This window comes from Elaeis guineensis, chromosome 9 (assembly GCF_000442705.2).
Source record: "Elaeis guineensis isolate ETL-2024a chromosome 9, EG11, whole genome shotgun sequence".
Classification (NCBI taxonomy): domain Eukaryota; kingdom Viridiplantae; phylum Streptophyta; class Magnoliopsida; order Arecales; family Arecaceae; genus Elaeis; species Elaeis guineensis.
This window is the reverse complement of record NC_026001.2, coordinates 6,842,628-6,855,577: the sequence shown is the minus strand read 5'-3', so window position 1 is coordinate 6,855,577 and position 12,950 is coordinate 6,842,628. Positions and strand designations below refer to the sequence as shown.

The following is a 12,950-nucleotide window of genomic DNA, read 5'->3' as shown; positions in this document are numbered from 1 at the left end:
ATTTCAATTTCGAGGGGTGTTTGGTTCATGACCGAAATAAAAATCGGAATGGCTTGAAATCGGAATCAGAATGATCAAATTCTCCGAACTACTTGATTCATGATCAGAATCAAAATCAAAATTGAAATAAAAATTTGAATCTATAAAGGAGAGTAAAGATTGAGTTCTATATAGATTGGACCATTTCCATTCCACTTTGGAATTGGATTCAAAATGGAACTCCTTCCAACCAAACGGTTAGAATGGGAGTCACCGATTCCAATTTCGATTCTGATTCCAAACTCCCACTCCCTCCAATCAAGCATCTTCTCGGTCATGAATCAAATATTTTGGAGGATTTGATCATTCCAATTTCTATTTTGATTCCAATTCTGATTTCAATTGTGAACCAAACAGCCCTTGATGTAATAAGATGCCAAACCTATATCTTAAACAACCTTGTTAACTTCCGTTCCTAATTAATGAGCTGATATTTTACCTTGATTCTTCTGCGCTTTGTTCCTACCAAATCTACTTCAATAGACAATTAGCATAACTTTTGATGGCACTTATCCACAAAGCTCTCACTGCATTCATGAGGTGATTGAGATGCAAAAATCACAATCTACCGTAAGTTAGCAAATAATTTTCAATATGGTTTGCCAAGAAAATAATTTCACTCAAGATTCTCCCATTCTCACTAATCTCGTTGCATCAAATAAGTCAATTGAGATGCAAAAATTGCAATCTATTATAAGCTAACTAATATATTGAAACCTTTTATGAAGCCATTTTCGAGATACTCGTATAGGATGATCTTACCAACGACCACACACCCAAAAAAATAAAAAGAAAAAGAAACAAAACATCTCTCTCAACTAGAATTAATCTATTATTGCAAGTGACAAAATTTCAACTCAAAACGCCAGCATGCAGCACATTGGATGACTATTTTTCCATGCCTATGCACTTTTAATCATTTCAACAAGGATGCAAGCACTAGGATAGGTCGCAAAGAAGAAGGATTACTTTCTTTGATGCCCTTATCTTATATGGATAGCCGAAACTCCTAGTCCATCGGATCGATGTTTTGCACCAGAGAGCGATTACAAAAAGTCCAATATTGAACAGGAGGATCTCATCAATCCCTCCAATCTCCATCTCCATGTAATGATGTGATCCTTTTAAGATATATTTTTCTTATGCCAAAATATATGAGGATCAATGTACCAAAAAGAAAAAGAAAAAGAAAAAGAAAAAAAAAAAAAAAAAGATGAGAGGATTAAAGGCTTCTTAAATGTCTCTTTTCAAATGCAAGTACTTGTTATGGCAGCTAGTCCATGACAAAGAGTTCAAGCATTCAGACAGCCCCTTGATCCTTGAAAAACTCCACTGCCTTTCCAATGCATACAAGGGGTATGTTGGATCTAGCCCTGCCTTGTGCTCCAGGATGATGGGTTGGAAAGCAAGCAACATGGATATTACATCATCCACACATCGTCGGATCTCTGCAATTTCTTATACACATTGAATGAGTTAGGTCCAAGAAATTGAAGAACAAGTTGATCTCAACCATGCACGCACCTAGTTGGCTAGCTACATCCACCAACCACCGTAACAACGTCTTCCTTAGGAAACCCATCTCATCATCTCTGACAAGTAGACCTCGTGTGATCCATGTCAAGTCAGAATCTCTCGCTTTCCCATAACTATTTGTTTTATTCATTCAATAAGAACCGTTCAATGGGAATTCCCTCGGTTCAAGTACATAGAATCTAGTTCCACGTACGTCACCATATCACCATGCAATATATTTTAATACCAGACTTGGAATTAGTCGCGAAGGAACGCTCTTCTCCCTCCTACACCAGCAAGGTTTGCGTTAGATTTGGTGTCTTTTGGGGCAAAAGTTTTTGAGCAAACAACCTTGGCCATGAGAAGTGGCCTATCACCTCATTTCGAGGCATATATAAATACTCTGTTCAAGTTCCATTGAGATATAAGAGGAGAAACGAGATGGACTAGATGATGAGACTTCGGATAATACAAGGGTCTGGTCTTAACAGTAACTAGGCTTCATTATGTTGATGTGGAGGAAGCCAACCAGCAACCGCACCCAAAGATTTTAGTCTGAACCATTGCTTGCTTATAAAAAGAAAAAGAAGAATATGAAGATCACTAGAGACCTAAGATTAGAGGCTTCCATCCGAATTCCTCATTTTGAAAAATTATTGGTTGGACTAAATATTAGCAGCGGATAAGTTCAACCACAAAGAAACATATACAGGAAAAAAAAAAAATATTCGGATGGTAGTCCAATAAAATGCATGCACGATGAATGAGTTTTATAGAAATTAATGAATGATTGTGACAGATAGCACGCGTGGCTGCATGATGGATGCAGTGTAGAAAATAACTTCTTTCAGAGAAAATGGAGCAATATATAATCCATCAGTAATTTTGCCTCATTTTCGGCCCTTCCGTCCGACCAAAAAGGTTCAACCACGATCTGTATCTTTGACAACTCCCATCGTCTGACGTTCGTACCTCTGCACAAAAGTCCACTCCGTTCGGCCAACTCCCACCGTCGGATCAATAGTCCCGATCTTTTACGCCTGGCCGTCCATCGTACTGGCTAATCTAACGATCGGACGGTCCGGAAAAAATCACGAGAGCGATAGCTACTTGTCGCCGGGCGTGTCGTGCTAAGTTCCATCCAACCAATGACACGGCTCCATGTGTTCGTGATGAGTTGGTGTCGACGTGGCGCACGTGCATCTCGTGCAGCAAACGCGGACGGGCTTATTTTAGTGCAGGTTTTTATTTTTTTTCTTTTATTTTCGGGGGTAAGTAGAAATGAATACCGGTCGTACCCTTAGCGCCTCCCCACCTACCTACCGCACGACTCTCAAAACGCTCCAAACCAATGCGATTCAGCCGCCTTCGTGGATCTTAAAGCGAGCGGTGGATGATCCAATAGTGGATGGGTTCGAAGGGAGGAGAATCCTTCCTTCCTCCAAGTAGCGTAGGCAGAAACGCGGGAAACGTGGACGGTGCAAGGAAGCTGACGTTGGCGGCGACCAGAGAGAGGCGGGCGATTCGACCGTCGGGTCGATGCGCCACCTAGTTGGACCCGGGCTGGTGAACCATGGAAGACAGTGGAGTCCAGATCAGAGGGGGTAATGCCGGGGGTGTAAATTAAGATAGATAAGGTGGGGCCGACGAGCATGTTCGGTGGGTGCCCCTGTATCCACCATTTCAACGTGCCACGGGAAGCTGGACGTGGAGTGTCCCCTAACGCTGTCAGCAACCTCAAGAGTTTTAGGGGTGTTGACCATGAGAAAGTAAATAGAATTATATTTTTTTTAGATGAATGGTAGAATTATATGACTATAATCATTATTCTTGCTGGACGGTTAGAATGCCCAAAAATCTGGATGAAATGTAACTGCATTCCATTTTTAACATAAGAATAAGGATAAGATATATTTTTGATTGGTGTTAGTTTGGTATTTGCATGGATGACATGGCTGACAGCACACATATAAAGCTAACGACTCGGAATGGATTTGGTCGCATGATTTGTGGATGACGTATGTAAGCATGGTCCAAATTCTCTATGCATTGCTGTTGAATTGGAAAGATCCTGCTTTCCAATTACAACGGTTTATGTTTATGGTATGGTGATAAAGTCTCCATAGTATATGCTAAGAAAATTATGGAGAGCATATTTAATCACAATCATGATATTATACATAGATGGTCATGATTGGCAGCTAGTACATTTGCTCTCTGTAATCCAATGGTGGACTTGAAAGGATCTGGACTTTAAAACAACTTAAAAAAATTCAGACATTATTAATTTGTTAATAATTTGGATATTATTAACTTGAAAGGATCTTGATTTGTTAATTCTTTCTTATCCTAATAGAGAAAAATTAATATATATAATAAAATAATAAATTTATTTAATTTATTAATTTACATAGATAAAATGATATTTTTATCAAATGATAGTTTTATCTAGAAAATAAAAAATCATAACCATCCATATTTTTTCTAATGTATAATAATATGCTTCTAAGAAAAGTATCTAAACCTGATAGTAGATGAATAGTTTGTACATTTATATAAAATAGATATGTTGTAGATTTGGACATTATGTAATGATAAAAAATTATAATCTTATTACATTTTATTTTAAAAATTTTTATCAAAAATATCTTTGTGAAATGTATAAGGTATATCATGTTGTTATAAGATGACATAATCATCCCATCTTCATAAAAATAAAATATAATATAGTATTCTAATAGGGATAGTAAACGGATCGGATCGGTCATAAATGGATCGGATCAGAAAATGGTCAACCCAAACCCAACCTGTTTATTAAATGGGTTAAAAATTAAAACATAAACCGACCTATTTATTAAACAAGTAACTCGATCCAACCTATTTAATCCATTTATTAAATAGATCAAATTAGGTTAAACAGATTAAACAGGTTAAACGGATAAGTTAAATGGGTCAGAAACAGGTTAAACAGATTTTAAACTGGTTAAACCGATCTTAAATGGGTTAAACAGTTAAACAGATCAGGTTAAATAGATCAGAAATAAGTTAAATAGGTTAAATGGTTATCTGACTCAACCCAACTTAAATATTAAATAGATTAAACAAGTCAGATATCTAAAACTCATATCCGGTCCACTTATTAAACAAGTTAAACGGATCGATCCATTTATGATCCAAATCCGTTTAATCTAAATTCAAATCTATTTATGACGGGCCGAATACGGATCGGGTTGGTGGGTTGGATCATATTTTGCCAACCTTATATTCTAATAGATAAAATTATATAATATCATTATCGTATTATTATATTATGTAATATGTTACTATATTGTAGAGCAAGAGGGCCTGATTCCATCTGGATGAAATAGATAAAAAGTAAATTAAATTTTTTATATGTATATCCTTTTAAACATTTAAATTTGCATGAATATCTTTATGAAATTACTATTTGTATATATACTCTTATAATTTTTTTTGCACGTCTATCTATAAAGATAATTTAGTCATTTAAATTTTAAATCATTAATTTTTTTACGGTGTTAAATGATGTGGACACATATACAAAAAATAAAAAAAAGAGGATATATATGTAAAATAAATATTTTATGAGGGTATACATGCAAATATCAATTTTGACGGGATATTTATGTAAATTTGAATGTTTAAAAAGTTATACACGTAAAAAATCTTATAATTATATGCATAAATTATTCTTAAATTTTATTTTCATAATTATGAATATAAAATAAAAATGCTTTGGAGTGCTTGTTATGCATAAATAAAAAAAATTATCAAAGTCTCAACCTCAACTTAGTAACTTTATAATTAACTGGTTCATTATATCCAAAAATGTGTGAATCTATTCTTATCTGTATTTGTTTGAAATTGTAAGAGGATGGATAGATGAGATTAGAAAGATGAATGATCTCTATCCATTGTTTGGTTCAAAAAGTCAGAATGAATGAAAAAAAAGGGTTATCCATTCACCTTAGCTCACGAATATATATACTCTCAAATTGGAAGAATACAAGAAAGAATGGATGAAAAATTGATAGATAGATTTTTTTATTGATAAAATTATCCTGCATTAATTTTTGATAAAATTATAATTTTTTTTATTTTTTTATTCATATTATTTTTATATATTTTTATATATACTATTAATCGTATATTATTAATTTTTTTACTAATTATTTTAATTTTAGTATATAATTTTGATAATTATAATTAAATAATTAGATTATATTCTTTTTTATTTATTATTTTTTAATTAACTATTTGTATAATATTAATTAATTATTTAAATTAAACTTTATATTAATTAGTTATTTATATAATTAATATATATAGTTAATTAATTAATAATTAATAATTATTTATTAAATTAAGTAAATATTTGTATAATTTTTTATATAACTATAGATTATAATGATTATAAATTTATGTGTTGTTTAATCTTTAATATAAATAAGTATTATAAATTGATAATAATAATATTTTTATCAAAGAATAGTCTAGTAAAATATTATATAAATATCATCCATCTTTCTTTCATTCATCCTATACCAAATAGAGAAAAAAATTATTTTTTTTTTTTTTTTTATATTTCACCAAATATGCGAAAGGATGAATGGAATTCATTCATCCTTCCTCTCCATCTATTATTTTTTCAATTTATTATTCTTACCAAATGGAAGATAAAGTCACATATTAAGAGAATAGCTATATGCCCATAATTGTAGCTATCTAAATTCCAAACCAATTGTCCAGCACATATGCAAAATATATTATACATGCAAGTCCAGCATAAAATAATTCCTATATATTACGTAGGATTAATTTGGCAACTCTTCAATCTTAATTATTGAAAAAAATATTGATTGAATCAAATTCATAGCTCAATGATGAATTAATTCAACCATAAAATAACATACATAAATATGAAAAATAGAAGAAGAGAAGAAAAATAGATCAATAATTTGCATGCGTTATAACATGGTTAGATTTGTTTCCTGTCGTGCTGGTGGACTTGGTCCAACCAAAAAATTTTCCAACCACTCGCTCGTGCTTCCACCAATTTTCCTAAATAACCCTATCCCTTAATACGACGTGGCTAAAAGCACATTAGTCGTAGGAGATACAGCCGCAAAATTTCATAATCATAATAAATTATCTTCCTTCATAGATTATTTTCCAATAATAAATAAACTTAAATTCACGATTACCGAGATGCAGGGGAACGGTGACGGGCGGCGGGAAGAGGGACCCACTTGCTCACCCCCACCATTCATGTCAGCACTGACAGGTTCTCGGATATACTCTTATATTAAATTGTTAATGGTCCACAGTGAACCGGTCCAACCAATAATTTTTCGCCGGTCACCGGCCTTGCCCGAAAAAGAGGCAATCAGGTAACGGATGGAAAGAGAAGACGGGAATGAGACCAGTTCGCGCTGCCTTCCTCCCTCCCTCCTTCCCCCCTTTCCTTCCGCTTTATAAATACCTCCTTCCACCTCCATGCCTTCTTTTTCTCTCCTCTCCTTCTCCCCCCCGGTCCGTATTGTCATCCTCCTTTCTCTCTCTCTCTCTCCCTCTCTCCCTCGAGTTTTGCCGCCGAGAATTCTCTGGAAGAGCTCCTCTTATCTGTTCCAGATCTTTTTGGTTCGTTCTCAGATCTCCCTTTATCTTCCCTGTCTTCGCGATCTTATTTTTTTTGGATTTTTGATATGAATTCGTGTCTCCTTGCGTTTTTCGATTGTTTTGGCGATTATTATCTCGAAATAGACGAGCATGGGGCTTGATTTTTTGTTTCTATCTGGATACGTGTGTAAAAAAAATTTTCTTTTCTCATATTGCGTTGTTTTTTAGCTGGATCCTGGGCTGGGATATACGGATTCTTGTTCTTTCCGTGCTATTCCTTTCGAATCTCCAGTTTGCAATCTCGCGATAGCGAAATGCAGATCCTTTTCGAGATATCTGTAGATTAACCCGTGTTTCCAGTGCGCATTTACGAGGTTCTTTCATTTTTTTTCCCTCCTTGTGGTGGTTAACGTGCCCGTTTGATGCAGATCATAAGGCGTTGGTGGAGCATAGGTGTTGGTTTCGAGAGCGGTCGTCGGAGGCATGGAGGGTCTCCGGAGGGTGGAGTCGCGTGGCTCGGTCGCCGATATCGACGACCTCGACCTATCGCGGATGCTTGAGAAGCAGCCGAGGCTGAACATTGAGAGGAAGAGGTCGTTTGACGAGAGGTCGCTAAGCGAGCTCTCGATTGCCGGGAACTTCAGGCATGTCGATAGCTATGAGAGCATGTTATCCCCCTTGGCGACGCGGTCGGTGCTGGACACGCCGGCCTCGTTATCCCGGAACGAGTTTGAGCCACATCCAATGGTTTTCGAGGCGTGGGATAATCTCCGGAAGTCATTGGTTTCTTCAGGGGGCAGCCGGTGGGGACGATCGCCGCTCTTGATCACTCCTCGGAGGAGGTGCTTAATTACGACCAGGTATATGGCAGATTGCCCGAGCCATTACATGTAGACTAATCCATGTATCTAAATGCATCTGTTTAGATAGTGTAGAGCTGGAAATGATCTCTTGCGTAAGGTGTTAGGAAAAAAGGTCTTTTTGCGGATTGATGTGATGTTGCTGTACGCTTGCACATGTGTTCATTGTTCTTTTTGTAACTCTAAATCATATTCTTGTTTTTGGTTGTTAGCTTTTTGATTTGTAATTTGTATACTTATTATAAAATATGCTGCCCACATGCATATATGCAACTTTTAACTTTGCAGGTTGGCATCTGTTTTTCGAAACAGTCAATCTGTATGTGGAAACCTTTTACATCTCCATTATATTGGGGCTTCTGCTGATTTGTAGATTGAAGGTTTTTTTTGTTGATGCACTCGATCTATTTATTAGGTGAATAATTAGAAGAATTGATGCTAAAGCTGGAAATATTCATTGAAACATGGTTGTTTTGTTTCATTCTCTTCTTATGCAGGTTTTCGTCCGTGATTTTGTGCCAAGTGCTCTGGCTTTCCTGATGAATGGTGAGCCGGAGATAGTTAAAAACTTCCTTTTGAAAACACTCCGACTTCAATCATGGGAAAAGAAGATTGATCGTTTTAAGCTCGGTGAAGGAGCCATGCCAGCAAGCTTCAAGGTGCTCCATGACCCTGATAGGAAAAAAGAAACTATAATTGCAGATTTTGGGGAAAGTGCCATTGGAAGGGTTGCACCCGTTGACTCTGGCTTTTGGTGGATAATTCTTCTCCGTGCATATACAAAGTCTACCGGGGATTTATCTCTGTCAGAAACACCCGAATGCCAAAAGGGCATGAGGCTTATATTATCTTTATGTCTGTCAGAGGGTTTTGACACATTCCCAACCTTGCTTTGTGCGGATGGATGCTCGATGATAGATCGTAGAATGGTAAGATCATGTACATCTTGTTTGGATATGCTTCTTAATTAGTCTGGTTTCATTGCGTTAAATAAATATATGACAGCTTTTGTTGAAGCTATTTCATTAAAAACAGTCTCATTATTTAGGCACATTGGATGTCTGAAGTATGACCTTCACTTTGGCTTTTATTCGACTATCATTCACCACAGTATAGTCTATAACTGTTTTTGCAATATATGTCATAAGTGTCACCCTGTCCAATTCTCTCAATCAATGGCCATGTGTTTGTTTTAGTCTTCACATTTAATTGCTGTTTTCTTCTTTCATCAGGTTATTGTTTGTCTATGGCAATTGTGTTCTTTTTAGACATTTTATGCCAAAGACTGAAGGTGGTGGACTTGCAGGCTGTTTAACTCACTTTTCTGTCTGGCTAACTTGTCCAAGCAATTTCTATTAAGTTGTCCCAAGTGACTTGCTATCAGATTTTTGGAAAGTGGAAAGAAAGGGGAAAAAATGCCAGTATCTGGCATCTTGGTTGATTATATCAAACAGAACTGCTACCATTTTTTATTGAACATAGTCATTTATCTTCGATGAAGCATCCTCACAGATGTCCTTTTCCAATGCCACTCAAATGTAGTTGATAGTTAGGCTACTGTTAAGGAAAGGGGAGATGGATCACAGAACCAATTATGAAATACTACATGACATGCTAATTGCTACTTATTTTGAAGTTTCTGTTTATTTGCATTATCTGTTTCCACCTCCATTTTATTGCTTGCTTCTCCTTGCCCACATTTCTTATCTCAAGTTGTAGATCTTTTCACCCCAGTCTTATCCCATCAATACCAAAGGATTAATGATTAAAATATGGTAAGTGAAAATTTGAGAGCTTTCCCATGCTAACTGCTAACCTCATAGCCAAGTCACTTCTGGCAATCTAGATACTAAATTGTAAGAAAGGTAACCATCCTTCTGGTTGCGAAGGTCTAGCACATTCAGCCAACAAAGCATAAAGTGAGGCTAGGAAAAGCCTCACCTCCTCCCTTTAATACTGCTTGGTTGCTTTATTATGGTAGCATAGATAGCTCATTGCTGCCCACTGGCCCCTGATTAGTGTGTGCGCAATATCTATGCACAGATTTGCATGAGCAGCAATGATCACTTCTCTCAACATTGAGGATATGACTACTGCTTGTCATGAGGTGAAAACGATTTTACAGTATGCTGCTCAAATAGTAACTCTGGGAATGGTAAAATACTCTACATATATCCACCTCAATCTGCTCTTGTGAATTACCATCAATCAATAGATACTTGCTGGTGGATTGAAGAATTTTGCAGGATATTCCCATAACAGTAGTGTAAATTGAAATCACACCGGACCAACTTACTCCATTCTGCTCCAAGAATCATCACCTTGTATATTCTGTTCCACTTCATATCCTGCATCCCTTCTTCTATTAATTGATGTATCTGCTGATCTATTTTTGCTGGCTTAACATTATACTTACTCCTCTATCCATACTTACCTGTTTCTATGGTCTAAACTAATTTGCAGGGCATTTATGGCTATCCTATCGAAATCCAGGCTCTTTTCTTTATGTCACTAAGATGTGCATTATCAATGCTTAAATCTGATGCACGAGGGAAAGAATTTATGGAACGGATAGCGAAACGCTTGCATGCCCTAAGTTATCACATGCGAAGTTACTTTTGGCTTGACTTTCAGCAGCTAAATGTCATATATCGCTACAAAACGGAGGAATACTCTCACACAGCAGTTAACAAATTTAATGTTATTCCTGATTCGATCCCAGAATGGGTTTTTGATTTTATGCCTATGCGCGGTGGTTACTTTATAGGAAATGTCAGTCCTGCAAGGATGGACTTTCGATGGTTTGCTGTAGGTAATTGTGTTGCCATACTATCATGTCTTGCAACTCCAGAGCAATCTGTGGCCATAATGGATCTAATTGAAGAGCGCTGGGAAGAGCTGGTCGGTGAAATGCCCCTAAAGATATGTTATCCTGCCATCGAAAGCCATGAATGGAGGATAGTCACAGGTTGCGATCCAAAAAATACTAGATGGAGTTATCATAATGGAGGATCTTGGCCAGGTTAGTACAATGGTAACTGCATTATTATTCCTGAAGAAAATAGACATGGAATATGGATAGCCTTTCATTTCTTTTCTACAAGAATTCGTTTGCGTGCTGCAATAGAAAACAATCAGAAAACTATGATTGTCTCTAGCAAAATTTTATGTCAGACTAAATGCATCAAGATGCCCTCTCATTAGCCATCATCTATAACATATCTATAACATATGCATCAAAAAATCCATTCTCTTGTCAAAATTTACTCCCTTCTCATCCATGAAAATCAACAAACAATATGACATGCTTAGGACTCTACTTATTCACAATATTTGAAATTTGATTCGAAGGCCAATACTTGCTGGATATGGTGTATTGATTTCATATGCTATATTCTTCCTGTAAAAGTGAGCAGATATTGATATCCTTGTGGCTATTAAGAATTGGATCAAATTAAGTATGCACAGCCGTATACCCCAGACTAATCCCACTGCCATTTACTAAGTTGATGCAGATCACAAGGCAAATAGCCATGGAACTTAGTGCTTGAAGATTTTACTATTCTTGTATCATTAAAAAGTTATACCATGAAGCAATACCTTAAATTATCAATGTCTTTCACATCTTAATCTTGATGGATTACTTCATGACTCTAAATTGGTTTGTTAGAGCTGCTTTGAAGTCAGTACTTCAGCTAAACTGCTTCCCAGTCAATAATTCAGTATTAACTGTATCCTCTTCCATGTCCGAGATCTTAAGCTAACTGTAATATTTTAATTACAATCCTCTTGTACTTCTTTATTTTGTTCTTTTCAGTACTGCTGTGGCTGCTCACTGCAGCCTCTATCAAGACGGGCCGACCACAAATTGCCAGACGAGCAATTGAGCTTGCGGAGACCCGGCTATTGAAAGATGGTTGGCCAGAATATTATGATGGGAAGCTCGGCCTGTACATTGGCAAACAGGCAAGGAAGCTTCAGACATGGTCAATTGCAGGCTATTTGGTGGCCAAGATGATGCTCGAGGATCCCTCTAATCTTGGAATGATCTCTCTTGAAGAGGACATGGCGATCAAGCCGGTGATAAAGAGGTCGGTCTCGTGGACTTGGTAAAGGGTGTCAGTTAGAAGGAAAACTTGTTGTACCACATATTCTTTGGCAAGCATTCATCATTCTCGTCATTTTTTCTTTCCAATTGGGAGGGTTGGTTGTTCAGCTGGCTTCGCCCCTCTATGAAGTGTTGTCTGTACTCTATAATTATTACGCTATCATCATCAGCAAATTGAGTTTCACATAAGGTGAGGCTTGTTGAGGGAAGAAAAACTATACTGTCATTGTTAAACACTATCTACACAATTTAAATCAAATTGATTTCAGTTCATCTGGATGCCAAAATATCCGCTGCCACGGTCTTGGTTCATAAATATAAGCAATCATTTACATTTTCATGAAACCTTGTTAACAAAACGGGGGTGCGTCATGAAGCCTTTATCCGGCTTGTATGCAGCTTAACACTTCACAATCATACCACAAATTTAGCTGCCTTATTATTCTGGACGGCTAAGGCAAGAATAATTAAAATACCATTGGTGTCTCAGGCTCTCGGGCAACCAAAGCAATAAACTAAGCAGTATTAAATGGTTGTTTTTGTGGTTTATGTGATTGCTGGGATAAGGACTCCGGTTTTTGTACCTTCCTTTTCCTTTCACCTCCACCATGGTCTCCCTTCCTTCCCTGCCCTCTTACATATGAAGTCATGTAACGATGGCTGGTGCATGGCTTCTACTCTGTTTCAATGGCTGTTATGTGAAGTCATGTAATCTTCTCTCCGAGGTCTTAAAAGAAGTTAACGATATTTCGCTGGTTATGGCTTCTGAATGTCATTTCATTTGTATC

General features: G+C 36.6%; 1 protein-coding gene across 1 annotated transcript; it reads left to right on the top strand.

Annotated features, from left to right (window-relative positions):
• Positions 1-6,965: 6,965 nt before the first annotated feature.
• Positions 6,966-12,449, top strand: LOC105051868 (probable alkaline/neutral invertase D). The gene is given in 6 exon segments (XM_010932511.3): positions 6,966-7,215; positions 7,623-7,978; positions 7,981-8,054; positions 8,552-8,983; positions 10,518-11,076; positions 11,872-12,449. Coding segments are annotated over 5 exon segments (1,662 nt in total). The 5' UTR covers positions 6,966-7,215; positions 7,623-7,677; the 3' UTR covers positions 12,168-12,449.
• The last annotated feature ends 501 nt before the right edge of the window (positions 12,450-12,950 follow it).